Here is a 23,003-nt window from a genome sequence, read left to right on the forward strand (position 1 = left end):
CAATTTCTTGTTCTCTTGACACTGAGAATATGCAAAGCTTTATCTGACCATCCATCAGCATGCTGACACTCCCAGCTGATTTATGGTCAGTCTATCTGCTGTTGATTCCTCACCCCAGACACTGCTTTAAGTGTTAGAAAACAGCATTTGAAATATTAGAAAATGGGATAGGAAAAACCTGTTAAAGGAAATGTATGATACACAAAAATACCGAAATGACCTGCTGAATTTTAAATTTGGTACAATAATTCCAGCGGAGTTGCAAGTGCAGTAAACTGAAGTATATTTCCGCTTGGCTCTCAATCAACGACTTTAGGCGCTTGGAGCAAGTTGGGAAAGCAGTAAATGACAGAACAAATAACAGGCTAACTGTCATGGTGATTTATGCATATATCTCAGTTACAGTCACACAGCAACGCCGCTTCCCAGGCCGCAGAGCAACACTGTGGGCAGAGCTCATTGTTATTTTGCTTTGCGTTTACTCTCTGCTGGGTGTTGTTAAGATCAGTCCCTGGGCGAGGTTCCCCAATTTGTGATGATTCCGGATGAGGTACCCCAAATTGTTAACTTCCCCCCAATTTTGTTATGCTCCTGGGTGAGGAGGAATGAACTGACTCCCCTTCTTTATTAAACCCCCTCGGTTGGTCGCAACAAGGTTAATTTTAAAGGGATCCTTTCCCTTCCCCTCCCCATGGATACCTTTTCCCAGTCCAAATGTATTTATGTTTTAGAAGGAAACAATTTAACCAGGCTTTCTTGAGTCAAAGAAAGAGTAAATTTATTAGTTACTAAAACCCCAAGAAAAAAATAATAAAAAAACGCAACCCACATACACACAGATCAGAAATGAGAAGTTGAGTCCAAATATAAAAGTTAAAAAAGATATATGAATCAGTCTTTGGCTTGTCCATGAGGAGTTGCTGGAGAAATGTTGTGGCCGTTAAGTTGTGTGATTCTGGTAGAGCAGACTTTGGCAGTTGAGCAGTTGGTTTGGAGACACTTGGTCCCTCAGGTTAGCTGAAAGAGTTGTCCTATTTCCTTTTTGACTGTGGCTTTGCTGACTTGTCTCCTGCCAGAGAGAGAGAGTGAGAGATTTTACCTGCAAGCTGCAGGGATGCCTAGTTGATGTTCATTCTTCTGTGACTTTCAAAGCACACACTAGCACACCAGAACTAGAATACACAGATCAAGTTTGCAGCTAGCTTTTTAACCCCTTTCCTTGTGTATTACTGGAAGGGAATACAAACATTTCTTTTACCCAGAATCTGCTTTCTTTCAATGCAGACCATTTCCACACTCTGAGATATGACTCAACAGGAGATGGTTTCTTCTGAGATGGTAATCAGTCTTCATTGTCTCTGCAACCACAGGAGATTAAAGTTCAGTCTTTTTGCATTACATCTCTCCCTTTCAAGTCTCTCTGTCTGAAGTAGGCCTTGTCACCTTTATTAGGTGTGACATTCCATGTTCTCACTGGACTAGTTGGACAAGTATAATCCACAAAGGGATTCCCAGACAGTGGTTACTTTACATTCTCGACCAAGCTTTGCTTGCACGTCTTTTTAAAAAAAACACGCCTTACTTAAAAAGTTCAATATGTCCAGAAGTAATTTGGTCTGCGATCCACTGTCATGACAGTATCTTCATAAGGGGGTTGCCTGAGTGAGATTGGTATTTGAAAAAGTTATAGCAAAAGCATTAGCTTTCCAGCCATGTCGATTATGTTTCGTATACAGGTAGCTCAGCAATGAAGCAGGCACTTCGCGGTTTGGTGTTTTGTTTGGTTCCAGATGGGTTTCAAAGTAATTGCCAACACATTGTGATTCCGTTGTACAGCATTTTTAAAAGACACATAGAAGCAGCAAATGTTTTTTAGCCAGGCCAGCGGCTGACTGTCTGTTAATACATTTGCTTATGAATAGACTTTGCTGAAAGGGGCCGTGTTTACACAAAATTGCTGGCAAGCAAGTTATTCATTCGTGTAGACTCCATGCTTTCTTCTGTTCTGTGACTATTTATTTGGGAATTGTTTTCTCTGATATATTTTTTGAAACCTCACAGCTGGCTGGATGAAAAAGTGCAACGGGCCACATCCAGCCCCGGGCCAGGTGTTCCCCACCCTCGTGTACAGGGAGTTTTACTGTGTATCTAGCCCCGTGCTGTACCTGTCCTGGGAGTGTTTGATGGGGATGGTGTAGAGGGAGCTTTACTCTGTATCTAACCCCGTGCTGTACCTGTCCTGGGAGTGTTTGATGGGGACAGTGTAGGGGGTGCGGTTTATTATGCATCTGACCCATGAATTGACCTGAATGAGTAAGAACATCACAGAGTCACTGAATGTTACAGCACAGAAGGAGGCCATTCAGAGCAACTCAGCTAATCCCATTCCCCAGCTTTTCCCACCCCCTGCAATTCTTTTCTCTTCAGATAATCATCCAATTCCCTTTTAAAAAGCCTTGATTGATTCTGTCTCCACCACACTTGCTGTATAAAAATATTTTACCTCACTCTGCCTCTGTTTTATTGCCATTCAGTTTAGGTCAATGTTCCCTGGTTCTGGATCCTTCTGCCAAGAGAACAGTTTCTCTCACTCTCTACACTGTCTAGACCCCTCGTGAATTAAACACCCTTCATCAAATCTAATCAAGTAAGTTGCAAACTTTGCTAAAATGAATTAAGTTGGACTGTGTTTCTTGGTGCCATTCACTGTGTGAGATGTACAATACCAGTTAGTCTGATTCATTTGGAAGTGTTGGCCTGTGTTTGTCTTGTCAGTTGTGTGGATAGTGCCGAGTGAATGAGCTTAATCAAATTAAGATTTCACAATGCTCATATTGTGTGATTGTTGCACTGGTGATAGAAATGGTGCAATTTATAAGTGAGGTAATGAGTTAATAATTGAGGAAGCTGAATTATATTTATTCAGTGTTGAGCTCACTTCTCTATATTTGATCAGAATGTTACTTCCTAATATTGTTATATTCTGGATTCGCGAAGTGAAAATGAGTGTTTAGAATGATTGATTTATATCGACGTCCAGGCAATCCAACAAAATGGATTTGCATTCAGGAGCAGTTGGAAAATAGTGATCTTCTTTTCAAGAGGGAAATTCAGAAACACTTGTACACACAAAGTGTAACAGAAATTTGGAAATCTCTTCCACAAATGCCAATTGAAGCTGCATCAAATATTAATTTTAAATCTGAGATTGATATATTTTTGTAACATGTATGTACCCACAAAGGCAGGACGAGCCACCAGCAGGACAGGCCCAGCAGAGGTGGCGGCACAGTGGTATACAGTTGGGAGGCAGTTGCCTGAGGGGAGTCCTCAACATCGACTCCAGACCCCATGGAGTCTCATGGCATCAGGTAAAACATGAGCAAGGAAACCTCCTGTCGATTACCACATACCGCCCTCCCTCAGCTGATGAATCAGTGCTCCTCCATGTTGAACACCCACTTGGAGGAAGCACTGAGGGTGGCAAGGGCGCTGAATGTACTCTGGTTGGGGGACTTCAATGTCCATCACCAAGAGTGGCTCAGTAGCACCACCACTAACCGAGCCCTAAATGACATAGCTGCTTGACTGGGTCTGCGGCAGGTGGTGAGGGAACCAATAAGAGGGAAAAACATACTTGACCTCATCCTCACCAACCTGCCTGCCGCTGAAGTACCTGTCCATGACAGTATCAGTAGGAGTGACCACTGCACAGTCATTCTGGAGATGAAATCCCGTCTTCACATCAAGATTACCCTTCATCGTGTTGTGTGGCACTACCACCATGTTAAATGGGATAGATTTCGAACAGATCTAGCAACTCAAGACTGGGCAACCATGAGGTGCTGTGGGTCATCAGCAGCAGCAGAATTGTACTCAAACACAATCTGTAACCTCATGGCTCGGCATACCCCCACTCTACCATTACCATCAAACCAGGATCAACCCTGGTTCATTGAAAAGTGCAGGAGGGCATGCCAGGAGCAGCACCAGGCATACCTAGAAATGAGGTGTCAACCTGGTGAAGCTATAACACAGGATTACTTGCGTGTCAAACAGCATAAGCAACAAGTGATAGACAGGGCTAAATGATTCCACAACCAATGGATCAGATCTAAGCTCTGTAGTCCTGCCACATCCAGCCATAAATGGTGATGGACAATTAAACAACTCACTGGAGGAGGAGGCTCCATAAATTTCCCCCATCCTCAATGATGGAGGAGCCCAGCACATCAGTGCAAAAGATAAGGCTGAAGCATTTGCTACAATCTTCAGCCAGAAGTACCGAATGGATGATCCATCTCGGCCTCCTCCAGAGTTCCCCATCATCACAGATGCCAGTCTTCAGCCAATTCAATTCACTCCACTTAATATCAAGATATGGCTGAAGGCACTGGATAGTGCAAAGGCTATGGGCCCTGACAATATTCTGGCAATAATATAGAAGACTTGTGTTCCAGAACTAGCTACATCCTTAGCCAAGCTGTTCCAGTGTAGCTACAAAACTGGCATCTACCCAGCTTAGTGGGAAATTGCCCAGATATGTCCTGTACACAAAAACAAGACAAATCCAACCCGGCCAATTACCGCCCCATCAACCTACTCTCGATCATCAGTAAAGTAATGGTAGGTGTCATCAACAGTGCTATCAAGCAGCACTTGCTCAGCAATAACCTGCTTACTGATGCTCAGTTTGGGTTCCGCCAGGGCCACTCAGCTCCTGACCTCATTACCATCTAGAAGGACAAGGGTAGCAGATAGATGGGAACACCACCACCTGGAAGTTCCCCTCCAAGTCACTCACCACCCTGGCTTGGAAATATATCGCTGCTCCTTCACTGTCGCTGGGTCAAAATCCTGGAACTCCCTTCCTAACAGCACTGTGGGTGTACCTACACCACATGGACTGTAGCGGTTCAAGAAGGCAGCTCATCTTCACCTTCTGAAGGGCAACTAGGGATGGACATAAATGCTGGCCCAGCCAGCGAAACCCACATCCCGTGAAAAAATATAACAAAAATTTGGAATTAGGTAGAGATAAACCATGCTGTCACTGAATGACGGAACATGTTCAAGGGGCTGAATGGCTTCCTCCTGCTCCTATATAACAAGCCCGAGGGGCTGAATGGCCTCCTCCTGTACCTGTGTTCCTATAAAGTATGGAATTGGGGTTGGGGTGGGAAAGACCATTGGAATTGAAGGAGGCCATTGAGCCCCTCGAGTCTGTTACACAGAAACTGGAGGTGGCCATTCAGCCCCTTGAGCCTCTTACACAGGAACAGGAGAAGGTCATTCAGCCCCCTCTTCAGTCTGTTAGACAGGATCAGGAGGAGGCCATTCAGCCCCTACAGTCTGCTACACAGGAACAGGAGGAGGTCCATTTAGTCCCCTTGAGTCTGTTACACAGGAACTGGTGGAGGCCATTCAGTCCCTTGAGCTTTTTCTGCCATTTAATTGACATTCATCCCCTCTCATCATTAACAAAAATTGTGAAAAGCTGAGGCCTCAGTCCAGGTCTCTGGGGAACACTATCTGTTATATCCAGACAAACTGAGAATGTTCCTTTTATCCTGACTCTCTTGTCTCCTGCTTCCCAGCCAATTACAGACCCATGTCACGAGCTTGCTAACCCTCTGCTCTAATATTTTGCAAATTCCTTCTCTATTTAATTTCACTTTAGGTCCCATGATCAGATGTGGACTGTGAATGGAATGAATTGGAATTCCGGATGGACTGTTGTGCTCTGGAAATTTTTACTTTCTTCTCTGAGGAAATGCAGAGGAATAAAGTTACCATGAAGAGTGGCGACACTGCATGTGCTACATTTATTGCCCACCCCCACTTGCCTTGAGGAAGTGCTGGTGAGTAATGTTTTAAATAAAAACAGAAAATGCTGGCAATTCTCAGCAGGTCAGGAGGCATCTGTAGAGAGAGAAAGAGAGTTAATGTTTTCAGATCAATGATCCTTCATTAGGACTGGGTTAGTAATGTTACTCTAACTTATCTTTGCTTTATTGTGCTGTGTGGCCCCTTTAAGATTACTACCCACCCACGCAGCTTAGAGAGGAACATTGGGGCTGGGCCAACTCTTTTACTTGCTGCAATGGTGCTTGCTCTGCTGATCTCATTGCTCTGGTAGTAGGGATTGTGGAGTGCAAGTTGCTGTCGAAGGAACCTCGGTGAGTAACTGCAGTGGATAAAGAGATGGGGTGGGATTTTACGTCCTGCGGGTGATCGTGCGCCTGACCCAATCGGGTGTAAAATAACGCACGATGACGTCGGGCGAGCATCCTGCTGACAATTAAGAGGCCTATTAAGGCCTTTAATCAAATAATTGATTATTGAAATGGGCCCTTAATCAAATAACTTATTGTTGAATTGATAGGTTGGACAGGCTGGGCTTGTTTCCACTGGAGTTTAGAAGAGTGAGGGGTGATTTGATTGAAGTAAACAAGATCCTGAGCAGCCTTGACAAGGTGGACATTGAAAGGATGTTTCCTCTTGTGGGTGAGTCCAGAACTAGGGGCACTGTTTAAAAATTAGGGGTCGCCCTTTTAGGACAGACATGAGGAGAATTTTTTTCTCTCTGAGGGTTGTGCAACTTTGGAACTCTCTGCCTCAGAAGGCGGTGGAGGGTCATTGAATATTTTTATGACAGAGGTAGATTGATTCTTGTTAGGCAAGAGAATCAAAGGTTGTCGGGATTAGGTGGGAATGTGGAAATTGAAACACAAGGATCAGCCATGATCTTAGTGAATGGCGGAGCAGGCTCGAGGGGCCGAATGGTCCACTCCTGTTCCTATTTCTTATGTTCTAATGTTCCAATTGAAACCCATTTTTCGCTACCCATCCAACTTTACGGTTGGCGGGTGTGTGAATCGGCCAGGCGGCCTTTGGATTTTTAATGAAACCTCATCCGAGGGCGGGATGAGGCTCCCAACAGTAATTAAAAAAAAAATTTTTGGACATCATTTTTACTATGTCCCTGTTCATGTGACTGAGTGACATGTGGGGACTTGTTTCTCTCATTTTTGAAATCTTCGGGCGGGATTTTCCACACCCACTGTAAGTCAATGGGCTTCTGGCTGGGGCGCCACCTCACGATGGGGGCCGGACAATCCCGGCCCTCATTGTTGCTTCTACAATTCATCTGTTCCCCGAGGCGGCTCTGTGCCTTCAGGGAGCTTGCAGTGCCTGCTCCCCCACACATGCTCAGACTTTAGCGCTCGCTCTCCTCCTGCCCCAATTCCAGCAGTGCCGAGCTCCTCAGCGCATGTTTCACATTGGCTGGCCGTTAATCGGCAGGTCATTTCCTGGCCGCTCGCGGGCCTGCCTGATGACTGAAAATCCTGCCCATGTTGATCATGGCAGGAAATGAATATTGAGCCTAGGGCCGGCAGCAATATTCAAGCAGTCGCCTCTCACCCTGACGGTGTTGAGCTTCTTGAGGGTTGTGCTGGCTGCATCTATCGAAGTATCACAAACAGGATAGGCTGGAATTTTATGAGCCCCCTCGCGGCAGGGACTGGGCTGTAAAATGCGTTGGGGGGGGGGGCCATTCCAAACTCCATTGACTTTGGCTGGACCATAAAATCCCACTGTGGTGAAATTCCAGCCTATGGGCATGATTTTGAGCTCGGTGTGCGGGCGCGCACCCGACATGCTGGAGCTTAAAGTAGCGTGGCGTGGTGTGGCGTAGCGTGGCGCGGCATTGGGTGAGTGTCCTGACGGCGTCGCCCAATAGCGCGATATTTCAGTCGGTGGGCGTGCACAGAGTCGGCAGTGAGCCTGCCAACAATGAAGAGGCCCATTTAGGCCAATAACGTTTCAGTTAGCGAGGATGTTTCTGCTGCCTGCCCAATGTTACGGTTGGCGGGCGGGCAAATCAGCCAGGCGGCCGTGGCCATTTGTGAGGAAACGTCAAGGGCAGGATGAGGTTTCCAAGATTAATTTTTAAAAAATGTGTGGACATAATTTTCAACATCCGTATGTTGAGGTGACTCATTCTGACTTGTGGACATTGTTTCTGGATTTTACATTAGAATTGATTTTAAATTTGTCAGCTCCCTAAGGCAGCTCTCTGCCTTCAGGGGTCTTCTGCGCTCCCCTCCCGCACCCGCGCTGACTTCAGCGCTCACCATCCTCTCACCCCCCACCCCTGCAGCGCTGAGCTTCTGGTGCACCTTCCCTGTTGGCTGGCCAGTGTGAAATCGTGGCTGGGGGCTGATTGCAGGCGGAGGCCCATTTCCCAGTCACTCCTGGGTCCACCCGCCAAGGTCATAATCCCACCCTATGTGTTTTCCTACTGCCTGTCGGGGTATGTGAGGGGCGTGCGAGGGGTGTGTGAGGGGTATTTGAGGGGTGTGTGAGGGGTATTTGAGGGGTGCCTGTTTCCTTACCCTCAGAGTGATTGACCCAATTACATAACCCCAAAAGTAAACTTTATTTACGAGTTTCAGATGACGAAGGTTATTTCTGATCACACAGTTGCCCGGATGTTCACTCACTCGATACACACACACATGAAAAGCAATATAATTACAATGCATAATTGTCTGAGTCTCTTTTGTGACAAGCCTGTAGTTCATTCGATGAGCTGATGTTTTGGTTGAAGTGATGCTCTTGTAAGCAGAGGGTTGTCAGTCAGCTGTGAAGCTTCTTGTAGTCTAATTTCCAGGAGGTTGGTTCTCAGGTGAACTTGAAGTTGGAACAGGTTGGGGAGATCCTTCTCCCACTTTCAAGGTGGAATTTTCCAGAACTGAGGCTAAGTGTGGTGGTGGGCAGTTTCGGTAGCACCCACCCCGCTGTTGGGAATGGTGGGAACTCGCGCCAGATACTGTGCTTGGAGCCTCATTAATTATGCAAAGGCGCGTATCCACCCGAATCAGCTGGCAGGTTGGGAGTTGTTGTGTGTGTGGCCGCCGTCAGCTGGCGGGTTCACTGGTCCGGACGCCATAGTTACAGGGCAGTCCAACACACAGCCTCACTCTCTCCAGCCCACCAGAGATGTCCGGCAGCCAGAAGAGGAAGGCCAAGAGCCTGAAGAGAAATGCAGCACCCACTTCACGCACCAGGCCCTCCAGGTCTTAACCTGAGGGGTTCAGGCACACGGGCAAGTGCTCTATCCCAGGGATGGCTGCAGGAAGCGCAGCAGCCTCACCTCTCTGGCCTGGGAGGCCATCGCGGAGCAGGTCAGTGTGGCCGGCGCTGGTGCCCGAAATGCCATCCAGTGCAGGAAGAGGCTGAATGATCTCATCAGCTCCGCTAGGGTAAGTCATCCTTCAACACCCTCCTCCAATATCAAACTCTCATCGTGGCATCATACACTCCAATAACTACTCTCTTCAGGGATCCCACACAACCATTAGCAGGGGACACATCAACGCTTATTCTCCATCCGAGACTTTCACATCACCACCATCCCATTGATCGTGTTGCTCACACTCCATCCTCTGGCCCTTCTGGGGAGGGCTCCCCACACACAGGGGACAAGCAACTCACCCAAACTCTGCTCCGTCCCTTCTCATCACCTGCCTCTCTTTCCTCTTCATACAGGCCAAACTGGCGCACAACAGGAGCGAGAGAGCGCAGACCGGAGGAGGGACAGCCGACATCATCACCCTCAGTGAGTTTGAGGAGGCTGCAGCTGAGCTAGCTGGGGAGGACAGGGGTCGCTCCTGTGGGGGAGGGGAGACCGGCCTCTCCCACCAACCCAGTGCAGACCACAGCTCCATCACCTCATCAAACCCTGACATTCACAGTGAGTCACGTGCAGTCTTATCGAGCTCATGCTCATTAACTGAAACTCTATTTTCTAGCAGATCGAGGCCCCCAAGCCAGTCCAGCACCAGGGTGGACCCCAGACTTCATCCAAGCAGGAAGCTCTGGAAGAACCGTCACAGCGCTCACACACACCCTCCACCAGCTCAGAGACACACACATCGACCGGGGCACAGATGTAGATTAGGGTCAGGCTCACTTTCTGGGGAACACCTCACTGACACGTACCTGCAGCAGCTGGAGACAGGGACAGCCCAGGTCTCCGGCACTCGAACGGCTGCTGGAGACCAGCCACCTGCTCGGTCTGAGTCAGATGATGAGCCTCTGGAAGCGGCTGCCAACTCAAGGCCGGAGATGGAACGACAGGCAGCAGAACATCAGGCAGAGATTCAGCAGTCAGTCAGCAGACTAGAGCGAATGATAGAGGAGTCCGTCTGCGTTCTGTCTGAGGTTGGGTCTCCGACATGCGAGTGCCTTGTGGTCGTCATGGGAAGGCTGGCGACCACCATGGAGACCTTGGTCCAGCAGCTCTTGCTGGATTTGCGTTCGGCCCTGCACTCCTTGTCCACACACCCTGGTGGGTACCATCAGGATGTGGGCGACACGGGAACGAGGCACCTTGACCACCCTCCAGGTGCCCCCACCATCTCCTGCAGGAGTCAGTGCAGGGCCCATGGGCACCCACAGGATGAGTGTCAGCCGGACACTCCGGGGCCTCCTCTCAGGACACTCCAAGGGTGTGCAGCGCTCTCAGCCCCATCTACCTGTGGCCCCATCCACTCCAGCTTTTCAGGCCGCCGAGGGCACTTCTGCCCCAGAGCAGGTGACCCTTATTAGGCGGGGACCCTCCAGGCCTCGGGCCAACAGAGGACGTCCGCCAAGGTCATCAGAGACATCAGGACGTAGCGGTCAGCAGGCTGCCTCCATCTCTGCTGCGGATGTCAGGGCTGCACCCAGGCCTAGCGGCAGAGTTCACAGAATCACACAGTGCAGAAGAGGCCCTTCGGCCCATCAGGTCTGCACCAACACAAGAGAAACACCTGACCTACCTACCTAATCCCATTTAATAGCACTTGGCCCATAGCCTTGAATGTTATGACGTGCCAAGTGCTCATCCAGGTACTTTTTAAAGGATGTGAGGCAACCCGCCTCCACCACCCTCCCAGGCAGTGCATTCCAGACCGTCACCACCCTCTGGGTAAAAAAGTTTTTCCTCACATCCCCCCAAAACCTCCTGCCCCTCACCTTGAACTTATGTCCTCTCGTGACTGACCCTTCAACTAAGGGGGACAGCTGCTCCCTATCCACCCTGTCCATGCCCCTCATAATCTTGTACACCTCGATCAGGTCGCCCCTCAGTCTTTTCTGCTCCAACGAAAACAACACAAGTCTATCCAACCCCTCTTCATAACTTAAATGTTTCATCCCAGGCAACATCCTGGTGAATCTCCTCTGCACCCACTCCAGTAAAATCACATCCTTTCTATAATGTGACGACCAGAACTGCACACAGTACTCCAGCTGTGGCCTCACCAAGGTTCTGTACAACTCCAACATGACCTCCCTACTTATGTAATCTATACCTTGATTGATAAAGGCAAGTGTCCCATATGCCTTTTTCACCACCCCACTAACATGCCCCTTCGCCTTCAGAGATCTATGGACACACACGCCAAGGTCCCTTTGTTCCTCAGAACTTCCTAGTGTCATGCCATTCATTGAATACTTCCTTGTCAAATTACTCCTTCCAAAGTGTATCACCTCACACTTTTCAGGGTTAAATTCCATCTGCCACTTACCTACCCATTTGACCATCCCATCTATATCTTCGTGTAGCCCAAGGCACTCAACCTCACTGTTAACCACCCGGCCAATCTTTGTGTCATCCACAAACTTACTAATCCCACCCGCCACATAGTCATCTATGACGTTTATATAAATGACAAATAATAGGGGACCCAGCACAGATCCCTGTGGTACGCCACTGGACACTGGCGTCCAGTTACTCAAGCATCCTTCTGTCATCACTCTCTGTCTCCTACACCTAAGCCAATTCTGAATCCACCTTATCAAATTACCCTGTATCCCATGTGCATTTGCCTTCTTTATAAGTCTCCCATGTGGGACCTTGTCAAAGACTTTGCTGAAATTCATATAAACCTCAGTAAACCTATATAAACTAGAGTTAGGAAAGTTAAGAAAACTTAATGTGACTTCTGGGTCATGGGTGTGCTAGACATGTAAATAAATTGCACTTTTTAAAATACATTTGATGGTTATGTGAATGTTCCTGTCAACTGAAGGCGTTGTGATTTTGTACTTTGGAATCTTATTTTGAGGTTTAGCCTTCCTCCCACTCAGTGATACTGTCCCACTGTGAGATTCACATTCCTGTGATGTCAACCTCAGTTGAATTAGTCTTCACACTCCCTATGTGATGTCAGGAAGATGTGTTTAAATCTTTATTGGAAGTGTGTGATATAAGCATTTCTAACCCTTCTTCCTCAAGGAACACCATTGAGCAAGGGCAGCTCATCAGCATTGATAATCTAACGGCATTTATGTCTCCTCCATGATGGTGGCAGAAGACGAGACATACACAGGAGGAGGAGATCCCTAGGCATGTCCACATCTCTGTTGCAGCAGTGTTTACATCATTAGATGGCAGCGACGGCTTCAAGTCTTCTCTCACATCGCTCTTGTTCCTAAGTGGAGACTCAGTTCCCAGAATGAGTTTACTCACAGGGCCCCACAGACCAAAGCAAAGATCATGGCCCTGGCGATTCATGAGGCAAGTGTGAATGCTGGACTCGTTCTCGCTGCAAGTGGGTGGACCTAACATGAGTTGAAAGAAAATGGCATTGAGGGCTAGGAGAAATGTGGCCATATTCCCTCACTCAACTTTACTCTTCCTGGAATCTGTCAGCGATTAATGTATCATGGGCACATCTCCCACGTCTTCCTTCCGCAATGGTGTGATCACACTCACACTGACCCTCAGCAGCCTCCTGAGGTTCCTGGGCCTCTGCATCTTCATCCTCCAATGAGCTCTCATCCTCCTCCAGGTATTCCTCTGGCAGGGGGGTCACCTCTTTGTACATCCAGATTGTGAAGGGCACAACACACTGTGACGATGTGGGAAACCCTGTCGGGATTGTATTGTAATGAGCCACCTGAGTGGTCTAAGCATCTGAAACGCATCTTCAGAAGCCCTATGGTGTGGAGCTGTGAACAGTGTTGTACCTCTCCTCGGAACGACTCTGAGGGCAATGCACCAGTGTCATCAGCTAGTGTTTCAGCGGGTGCCCCTGCCGACGTAATGGCCACTCGAAAATCTTTTTTTTTTTTTTATTTGTTCATGAGATGACTAGGCCAGCATTTATTGCCTACCTCTAACTGCCATCCCTAATTGCCCTTGTTCCCTAATTGCCCTTGTTCAGAGGGCATTTAAGAGCCAACCTCATTGCTGTGGGTCTGGAGTCACATGTAGGCCAGACCAGGTAAGGGCAACAGATTTCCTTCCCTAAAAAAGGACATTAGTGAACCAGATGGGTTTTTACAACAATCGACAATGGTTTCATGGTCATCATCAGACTTTTAATTCCAGATTTTTGTTGAATTCAAATTCCACCATCTGCCATGGGGGGATTCGAACCCGGGTCCCCAGAGCATTACCCTGGGTCTCTGGGTTACTAGTCCAGCAACAATACCACTACGCCATCACCTCTCCCATCTCAGGCACCTGGGAGTGACTCCGGATGTCGGAGTCATGGCAACTCCCAGGGTACCATCCACAAACGTGCAGCATGTGCTTCCGGTGATCACACACCAGTTGTACATCGATGGAAATGATAGCCCTTGTATAAACCTTAGGGCCTGTTGCCATGGAGCCCGTATAGCCACATGGGTGCAGTCTATTGCATCCTGCACTCTGGGGAAGCTTGAGATGACGGCGAAGCCTGGATATCTTCATCCAGAGCAAACCTTACATGATGGGCCTTCCTGCAAAGGGCACCTGTGACCTCCTTTATCCATTGTTGTGTTGTGGACTAAGAGATGCCACACAGGTCACCTGTTGATCCTTGGAAAGAACCAGAGACCAAGAAATTAAGTGCAGCGATCACCTTCAAAGCCACTAGCAGGAGATACCCTCCAACTCCACGTGGCATCAGGTCTTCTTGAAGAACGTGGCATATGTGATGGACCAGATCTCCAACCAAGTGCAGACATGCATGGCATTGTCTCGCACTCATTTGTAAATAGGAGACTCTTGGATGATAAACCCTAGATCTGGTGAGTCGCCCCCATTGTCTGGGTCTCTCCTCCTGACCCTCCTGTTCACGGTCTGGCTCCACTTGACCCTGTCCCTCCTGCTGGAGCTGCGCACGGAGTCACCTCTCCCTCATTCGCCTTCTCCATTGCGTTAGGACCCTGACAAAGGCAGCATTGAGCTCTGGACCCACATCTGCTTTTGCCTTCTCTCTGAAAGGAAACATTGACATTAATGATTCAAGGGGCAAGAAAGTGAAGCTCAGAAGATGACACATTTGGAGACCATAAGGGTCCATAGTTTCTCCTGCCCTACTTGCATGGTGGCTGATGCCATCTTGTCCGAGACACTGCCACACACAACGAGGTGACCAAGATGGCATCGCAAATATGTCACATCTTGAGTCCGGCGTGGGATGCTAAAGTTTCAGTGAGATGAGTGACCCGGCCTAGCTCTGTGCTCCAATCTCTGATGTGCCATATTAATGACCAATCAGTTGTTCACGGTCAATGAGCGAATGCCCTTTGGCCCGTTAGGAGTGTCAAATCTGGTGAACCGGTGACTGGCCTTCATTGATGGAATGCCATATATGATGCAGCTGTGCCTCCTTCATTATTTGTCTGTGTTCCCAAATTCTATATTCCTGTATGTTGCTCTTGAGATGCAGCGACTGTGATGTGAAGCCACTGAGTTCTGAGTAGGCCTTTAGCCGTGCTAAAGAAGCCATTGGCTTTCAGTGGCTTTCATCGCAAGGAGGTCTTCCTCCTTTTTCTAAGCAGAGTACTGCTGACTCCTGTGGCAACAAGAGGTTAGAGGGTGACCCCACAAAGGCCCCCTCATGTTCACCCTTCCCCATCACTGCCATTCCACTGTCTTCCCTCCCCCCCATTCCCATTGACTCCAATTTTGCTAGGGCTTCTTGATGTCATACTCAGTCAAATGTTCCCTTGAAGTCAAGGGAAGTCATTTTCAACTCATCTCGGGAGCTCAGCTCTTTTGTCTATGTTTGAACCAAGGCTGTAATGAGGTCAGGAGCTGAGTGGCCCTGGCACAATTCAAACTGAGCATCAGTGAACAGGTTATTGCTAAGCAAGTGCCACTTGACAGCACTGTTGATGACGCCTTCCATTACTTTACTGATGATGGAGAGTAGACTGATGGGATGGTAATTGACCAGGTTGGATTTGTCCTGCTTTTTATGTACAGGACATACCTGGGCAATTTTACACGTAGCTGGGCAGATGCCAGTGTTGTAGCTGTACTGGAACAGCTTGGCTAGGGGCGCAGAAAGTTCTGGAGCACAAGTCTTCAGTGCTATTGCCGGAATATTGTCAGGGCCCCAAAGCCTTTGCAGTATCCAGTGCCTTCAGCTGTTTCTTGATATTACGTGGAGTGAGTTGAATTGGCTGAAGACTGGCATCTGTGATGCTGGGGACCTCTGGAGGAGGCCAAGCTGGATCATCCACTCAGCACTTCTGGCTGAAGATTAAAGCAAAATCTTCAGCCTTATCTGTTCCACTGATGTGCTGGGCTTCTCCATCATTGAGGATGGGGATATTTGTGGAGCATCCTCCTCCAGTGAGTTGTTTAATTGTCCACCACCATTCATGCCTGAATGTGAGCTTAGATCTAATCGGTTGGTTGTGGGATCGCTTAGCTCTATCACTTGCTGCTTATGCTGTTTGGTACGCAAGTAGTCCTCTGTTGTAGCTTCACCAGGTTTTTAGGTGATGCACTGGTGCTGCTCCTGGCATGTCCTCCTGCACTCTTCATTGAACCAGGTTTGATCCCCTGTCTTGGTGGTGATGGTAGAGTGGGGGATATGCTGGGCCAAGAGGTTACAAATTGTGTTCTGCTGCTGCTGATGGCCCACAGCGCCTCATGGATGCCCAGTCTTGAGTTGCTAGATCTTTTCAAAATGTATCCCATTTTGCATGGTGGTAGTGCCACAGTGTCCCCTGCATTTTGTGGTATATATTAATGATTTGGATGTAAATGTAGGGAGAATATCAAGACGTTTGTAGAGGACACCAAAATTGAGGAGGATTGCTGTTGACATTAAGGTCACATTTGACAGAATTTGGCATCAAGGAGCCCTAGCAAAACTGGAGTCAATGGGAATCAGGGGGAAAACTCTCCCCTGGTTGGAGTCATACCTAGCACAAAGGAAGATGGTTGTGGTTGCTGGAGGTCAGTCATCTCAGCTCCAGGACATCACTGCAGGAGTTCCTCAGGGTAGTGTCCTAGGCCCAACCATCTTCAGCTGCTTCATCAATGACCTTCCTTCCATCATAAAGGTCAGAAGTGGGGATGTTCGCTGATGATTGCACAATGTTCAGCAACATTCGCAACTCCTCAGATTCTGAAGCAGTCCATGTCCAAATGCAGCAAGACCTGGACAACATCCAGGCTTGGGCTGACAAGTGGCAAGTAACATTCGTACCACACAAGTGCCAGGCAATGACCATCTCCCACAAGAGAGTATCTAACCATTGCCCCTTGATGTTCAATGGCTTTACAATCACTGAATCCCCCAGTGTCTTGGGGGTTACCATTGACCAGAAACTGGACTGGCCATATAAATACTGTGGCTACAAGAGCAGGTCAGAGGTTAGGAATTCTGCGGAGAGCAACTCACCTCCTGGCTCCCCAAAGCCTGTCCACCATCTACAAGGCACAATTCAGGAGTGTGATGGAATACTCCCCACTTGCCTGGATGAGTGCAGCTCCCACAACAATCAAGAAGCTTGACACTGTCCAGGACAAAGCAGCCCACTTGATTGGCATCATATCCACAAACATTCACTCCCTCCACCACCAACGCACAGTAGCAGCAGTGTGTACCACCTACAAGATGCACTGCAGAAACTCACCAAGGCTCCTCTGACAGCACCTTCCAAACCCACAACCACTACCATCTAGAAGGACAAGGGCAGCAGATAGATGGGAACACCAACACCTGGAAGTTCCCCTCCAAGTCACTCACCATCCGGACTTGGAAATATATTGCCATTCTTTCACTGTCGCTGAGTCAAAATCCTGGAACTCCCTCCCTAACAGCACCATGGATGTACCTACACCACATGGACTGCAGCGGTTCAAGAACGCAACTCACCACCACCTTCTCAAAGGCGATTAGGGATGGGCAATAAATGTTGGCCCAGCCAGTGAATCCCGTGAATGAATAAAAAAAATCAATGGACTTGCTAGTAGGGCAGAAAAGTGGGAAATGGAATTCAACCTAGAGAAGTGAGAGGTGATACATTTGGGGAGGTCAAAAAAGGCAAAGGATTACACAATAAATATGAGGATACTTAAAGGAGTAGAGGAAATGAGAGACCTTGGCGTGAATGTCCACAGATCCCTGGAGGTAGCAGGACAGGTTGATAAGGTGGTTAACAAGGCATTTGGAATCCTTTCATTTGTTAGCTGAGGCACAGAATACAAGAGCAAGGAGGTTATGCTGGGACTATATAAAACATTAGTTAGGCCACAATGTAAGTGCTGTGTGCAGTTCTGGTCACCTCATTACAGAAAGGATGTAATTGCATTAGAGAGAGGACAAAGGAGATTTACTAGGATGTTGCCAGGACTGGAAAATTGCAGCTTTGAGGAAAGATTGGATAGGCTGTGTTTGTTTTCCTTTGAACATGGGAGGCTGAGGGAAGATTTGATTGAGATGTACAAAATTGTGAGGGGCCTGGATAGAGTGGAAGGGAAGAGCCTACTTACTTTAGCAGAGAGGGCAGTGACTAGGGGGCATGGATTTAAAGTGGTTGATAGACAGATTAGAGGGGAGGTGAGGAAAAGATTTTTCACCTAGAGGATTGTGGGGGTCTGGAACTCACTGCCTGAAAGGGGAGTAGAGGCAGAAACCCTCAACCCATTTAAAGGTGTCTGGATATGAACCTCAAGAACCAGCAAGGCTACGGACTAAATGCTGATTAGGCTGGTGCAGACATGATGGGCCAAGTGGCCTCTTTCTGTGCCTTAAACTTTCTATGATTCTATGGCTTTTATAACTCTGCAACTGAAAGTTATAATGGCTGATTGTATAAGAAGGGAGTGGTTCTGATCACAGGGTGTGGAATAAATTGTCTCTAATCTCCTCAACAGTGATTCATCCAAAAACCATCTCAGCCAAAGGGTAGGGCTCTTGGGCGTGTAGCAAAGGAAACCCAACCCCTCCCAAAACAACCAGTGGGATCTGGAAGAGGGAGGATCCTACAGTTGTAGGGTTCTGATTGGTACATGGCTGATCAGTTAAACCAATAAGCAGGTTTGGGAGCTCTTTAATAAGTCCAGTTCCTAGTATGTGGACTCCTGGATTCTAGATTCTACAGCTTGGTAAGAGGCGTGTTGTGAACAGTGTATTCTGACAGAAGCTTGTCTGTAAAAATATAAATCTGTGAGGTATAATTTGAAGGGTAATTGTTTGTTCAATTAACTTTTTAAAAGTTTGAAAAATAACTAATCTATTTCAGTAGGACTTTTCTTATGTTTTGAATTTTAAACTTTCACATAATATTTGTTTTACTGGAATGTAAAGTTTGCTTTGTTGTAATTAATTTCTGTTGATTTTAAATTTCAAAACTCCAGGATTGCAGCTGTGCCACTCCCTTGTTAAACATTGAACTGTGAAGTGTGTTTTCCGATGTGAAGGCTGCTTTGTATTTCATGCGTTTGATGTTGTCACTCTTTCACCTATAGAATGTCTGAGACTGTACCTAACCCTGTACAGAGACACAGTACATGTTCCCCAATTTCGCAGTGGAAAATGATGTAAAATGGAGAATGTTACAAATGGAGTCAATGGAACTGGGCACCCAGCCCAAAATGGGATGGGCCCAGAAAATGCTGTGTGCCAGAGGCTTGGATTTTTCAAGATTGGAATCTATTTCTCTGTCCAGGGGCTGCTCAGATGGATGGATTGCAAAAGCAAAACAAGAATGGAAATAATGCACTTAGAGTCCCCCATACCCAACATGAGTCTACCTGCAGTGTTAGCTGTAATGCCTCAGATCAGTAGTGTGGGTGGGAGTGTTTGACCCATGATCTGGCCATTACTTCCAGCGAGTGAGAACTGTTACTCATTTTAAGTGTAAGGTTAAAATAAAACCTGTTGCTGCCCAGTAATTGTACTGTTAGTACCCAGAACTGTTGAGTCCTGCAAATGGTTGCTCCAGGTTAATTCTTTACTAACTGCACCTCTTTAGTTTATAGATTGATTCTCCAGCCTCATCATGTCAGCCCACCTTACTGATCTGGAAAAATGTATGCAAACAATGATTGCTGTTTTCCACAAGTATTCAGGCCAGGAGGAAAACCAAAACAAATACACACTGAGTAACAAAGAACTGAAGGACCTGTTGGACAAAGAACTAAGCAGTTTCATGAAGGTATGTGATGGTTACAATGAGTTGCTGAAAAATGGCTCGGGTGAGAAGTTAAACTTTAAGACTGCAAAGAAAGTCGCTTCTGTTTAGAATGGAGTTGTGGAGGGGAAACAGACAACCAATCCACTCAGGAAGAGGCCAGGAAGACCATTTGAGGAATCTTTGAGCTTCTATTTGTCCAAGCTTTATTCTATCCAATAATGAAAGCAGAGTGCTGGAAATACGCAGGTGTGGCAGTATCCGTGGAGTGAGAAACAGTTAACAAGTGGGATTTTCCGGTTCTGCCAGCAATGGGCATCACTGTGGGTGGGGCTGGAAAATTCCACTGAACATTGAACTTGGCCTCCTTCAGAAATTGAGTCAAATTAAACTCAAAACTTTAACTGTTTCTCTCTCCAGAGAATGCTGTCAGACCTGCTCAGTATTTCCAGCACTGATTTTATTATTTCAGATTTCTAGCATCTGCAGTGTTTTGCTTTTATTACTGTCCTGTTGCTACCCCTTGCTGCTCTCCCTTCACAGCTGCCCTCAACACTAGCTCTGTTAGTGAACAATGGAAAGTTTGAAAGTTGCATAATTTTTATTACCTGTTCTGTTCTCAGGGAGCCACCGATCCTGAAGGTTTGAAGGCAATTACGAAAAAACTAGATATCAATCAAGACGGAGAGGTGAATTTTGAAGAGTTTGCAGTCATGCTCGCCTCCATCACTATCGTGTGCAATGAATTTTTTGTTCAGCACCTTAAACAAAAAAAGTAAAGGACAGAAAATGCTGGCTGTATCCAGCTCTGGATATAAAGATGTGTACTGCTATACTTAAATAAAAAAAAGTTCAAAGACCAAATATCAATTTGTTTTGATTTTTTTTCTTTCCCCCCCTCTGTTTGAGACTCTGATGTTGACAAGGAGAAGTGGGTTTCAGGGAGCAGGGGTGAGGTTGGGGTTTGATGCCACCATGACCTTTTCTTGACTGGATTCCTGCCCAGAGATCAGCCTGATTGGCTGTTTGACTTCCAGTTGTGCAGGAAGCAGGTTGTAACCACTCAGGAGCCCACACTGCAAATGGAATTGGTGGGGGCGGAAGAGCTCTGATTTCCAAACCTCTTTAGTTGTGGTTGGGAATTCCAAAACTATCTTGGGGATTGCACAAATAAAGCTGTAAAGCAGGATAACTGAGGCTCCTGGACTCATCCTATTTAAATGCCAGCCAGCTTCTGGGATTGGATTGGCTATTAGTACCCTGCTCCCCTCAACCCCATCCTGTTTCTGTTAAACCCAAAAGTGGACAACCTGTGTCAGCTTTGGGATTTTTAAACTTTAAACTTCTCACCTGACCCCCAAGCCGCCACACAGTCCCATCTCCAATCTGAGGATATCCTCCAACGTGTTGTGTGGTGCTACTGCCTGCTAAATGGGATAACGACTCAAAACTGGGCATCCATTAGATGCTGTGGGCCATCGCCAGCAGAATTCTATTCGTACCCCGGCATATCCCCCACTCCACCATTACCATCAAGCGAGTGGGCCAACACTGGTTGAATGAAGTGTGCAGAAGGGTGTGCCAGGAGCAGCATCAGGCTTATCTAAAAAAGGCCAACCTGGTGAGGTTACAACTTGGGACTACTTTGGTGGCAAACAGCATAAGCAGCAAACGATAGATGTCAAGAAGATATGTTATTGGAAATTATTTTAAAATATAATTTACTGGTGTCTGTGTCTATATATGTGTGTGCGTTTTAATTGGATTAAAGCCAGCTGGTCTGGAGGCTTTGATGTATAGAAGAGAAGTAGATTTGAAATGTTAATTAGGCATTGGGGCAATTTGCATTTTTTCTTTGAATCCAAGCTACACTAGTTTGTTTAAAGAGAGGGAGTAAAATATTACACCTAACCAGGTGAAGCTCACAAACAAAGGGGAGGATTTTTCCCTTGTCAGACAGGCTCGACATGGGCGGGTGGGAGTGGTCAGGAAGTCAACCGCCACCGGACCATGATTTCACGCTGGTGGGCCAATTAAGGGGAGGGGGGGGGGTGCAGCAATCCTCAGACACTGTTTCCCCAGGGGTCAGGGGAATCTTCACTCAGACATTATTTCCCGGGTGGGGGTGAGACAGGGACAGGGGCTGTCCCTACTCTCAGAGTCAGAGAATTCTGTTTGGGCTGGGGATTCCACAGAACAAGCTAAATGTTCTTAAAATCTAGAGTTGGCCCAACCTGCAGATGTTCCCTATGCACTGTTACCTGTTACCTGTGTTCACCCCCTACAGCACAACACTGACTAACACAAGATGAGTTTGATAAAAACAAAAAGCTAAAAGCTACTGCGGATGCTGGAAATCCAAAACAAAAACAGAATTACCTGGAAAAACTCAGCAGGTCTGGCAGCATTGGCAGAGAAGAAATCAGTTAACGTTTCGAGCCTTCATGGCCCTTCGGCAGAACTGAAGCATAGTTAGAAGAAGGGAGAAATATAAATTGGTTTAAGGTGGGTGGGGGGGGGGGTGGAGAGAAAGAGAGACACATTGAGGGTGTGGTGTGGTGATTGTGGAGATGAGTTGCTTTTCATTCGGGTTAGGCTACTAAGAGTAACAAGGCAGGTGGATGGAGTCGAGGTTCAGCCATAACCTCATTGAATGATTGAACAGATTGAAGGGGGTGGACGACCTGTACCTCTTTCTGAGAGACATCCTGAGGTTGTGAAAAAGATAATATGAATGAAAGTTGTTTTTCCTCTCCATGTTTGAAAATGTTATGTTTTGAACAGGATGTTCCTGGTTTTTGTGTTCCAGCCCATGAGGTAAACATGGTGAGAACTGGAAAAGCCAGCTGTGCGGGGCCGATGTGATCTTGTTTCAACAAGTATTTTGCATCAGGCAAATGAAGGAGCCGTTTGTTCTGAATGAATTCTCTGTGTCGTTGCCATTATCGATGCTGTTCTGGGTCAGCCCAGTTCCGGCCCATTATTGACCCAGTACTGACTTTGTGTTATTCCGAGTTTGTGCTTCCATGATGGATTTTGTTATTTGAGTTTGTTTGGGCCATAACAGAGTTTATTTAAAAATGAACCAACGTACATCGTCATTGAAATCCTTACTCGAGATCAGTCAGTCACAGGGACACAACCCAAACTGAAACCAGGAGACTTTCAGAGGGAGGTCGTCCATCAAAGTTTTCATAAAATATCCCCTGGTTTGATTTTTAAACAGTATCTTCTCGTTAATCGGCAGATTAAAACCTATGGGAGCATGGGAACAGGAGGAGGCCATTCAGCCCCTTGAGACTGTTCCACAATTCGATCAGGGCTGATTTCTATCTCAAGCCCACATGCCCGGCTTGGCTTCATGTCCTTGTTTGGTTTTTGATTGTCCACAAAATGAATGAATCGATACATTAACCGGAATTTGGAACTGCAATTCGTTCAAAGTTAGTCTGTACTAGAAAATGTTTTGTTAGTACTTAAACATGCTGAATGTTCAATAAGAGAGAAGCGTTCGCACTCTCAACATATTCCAAATTGCTTTACAACAACTGAAGTACTTTAAAACTGTTGTAATGTGG

At 46.9% G+C, this 23,003-nt stretch overlaps 3 protein-coding genes across 3 annotated transcripts in view; 2 read left to right on the forward strand and 1 right to left on the reverse strand.

Annotated features, from left to right (window-relative positions):
• Positions 1-23,003, reverse strand: part of sac3d1 (SAC3 domain containing 1) — a 512,754-nt gene that overhangs the window by 216,518 nt on the left and 273,233 nt on the right. The gene's annotated exons all lie outside the window — the stretch shown is intronic.
• LOC144689036 (protein S100-A1-like) lies at positions 19,231-20,228 on the forward strand. The gene is made up of 2 exons (XM_078556151.1): positions 19,231-19,449; positions 20,049-20,228. Exons 1-2 carry the CDS (start codon positions 19,294-19,296, stop codon positions 20,202-20,204), a joined length of 312 nt encoding a protein of 103 aa, XP_078412277.1. The 5' UTR covers positions 19,231-19,293; the 3' UTR covers positions 20,205-20,228.
• The window catches only part of LOC144689068 (proteinase-activated receptor 3-like), a 36,865-nt gene continuing 35,414 nt past the window's right edge, over positions 21,553-23,003 (forward strand). The window contains exon 1 of the mRNA XM_078556215.1: positions 21,553-21,737. The gene's annotated coding sequence lies outside the window, so the exon portion shown is untranslated. The remainder of the gene's footprint in view (positions 21,738-23,003) is intronic.

Source organism: Cetorhinus maximus, chromosome 13, assembly GCF_964194155.1.
Source record: "Cetorhinus maximus chromosome 13, sCetMax3.hap1.1, whole genome shotgun sequence".
Classification (NCBI taxonomy): domain Eukaryota; kingdom Metazoa; phylum Chordata; class Chondrichthyes; order Lamniformes; family Cetorhinidae; genus Cetorhinus; species Cetorhinus maximus.

Excerpts from the sequence above, each read along its gene's own strand:
- LOC144689036 (XM_078556151.1), top strand. The coding sequence starts at position 19,294 with ATGTCAGCCCACCTTACTGATCTGGAAAAATGTATGCAAACAATGATT. Across the intron at positions 19,450-20,048 it reads AACTAAGCAGTTTCATGAAG|GGAGCCACCGATCCTGAAGG; the intron begins GTATGTGATGGT and ends TTCTGTTCTCAG.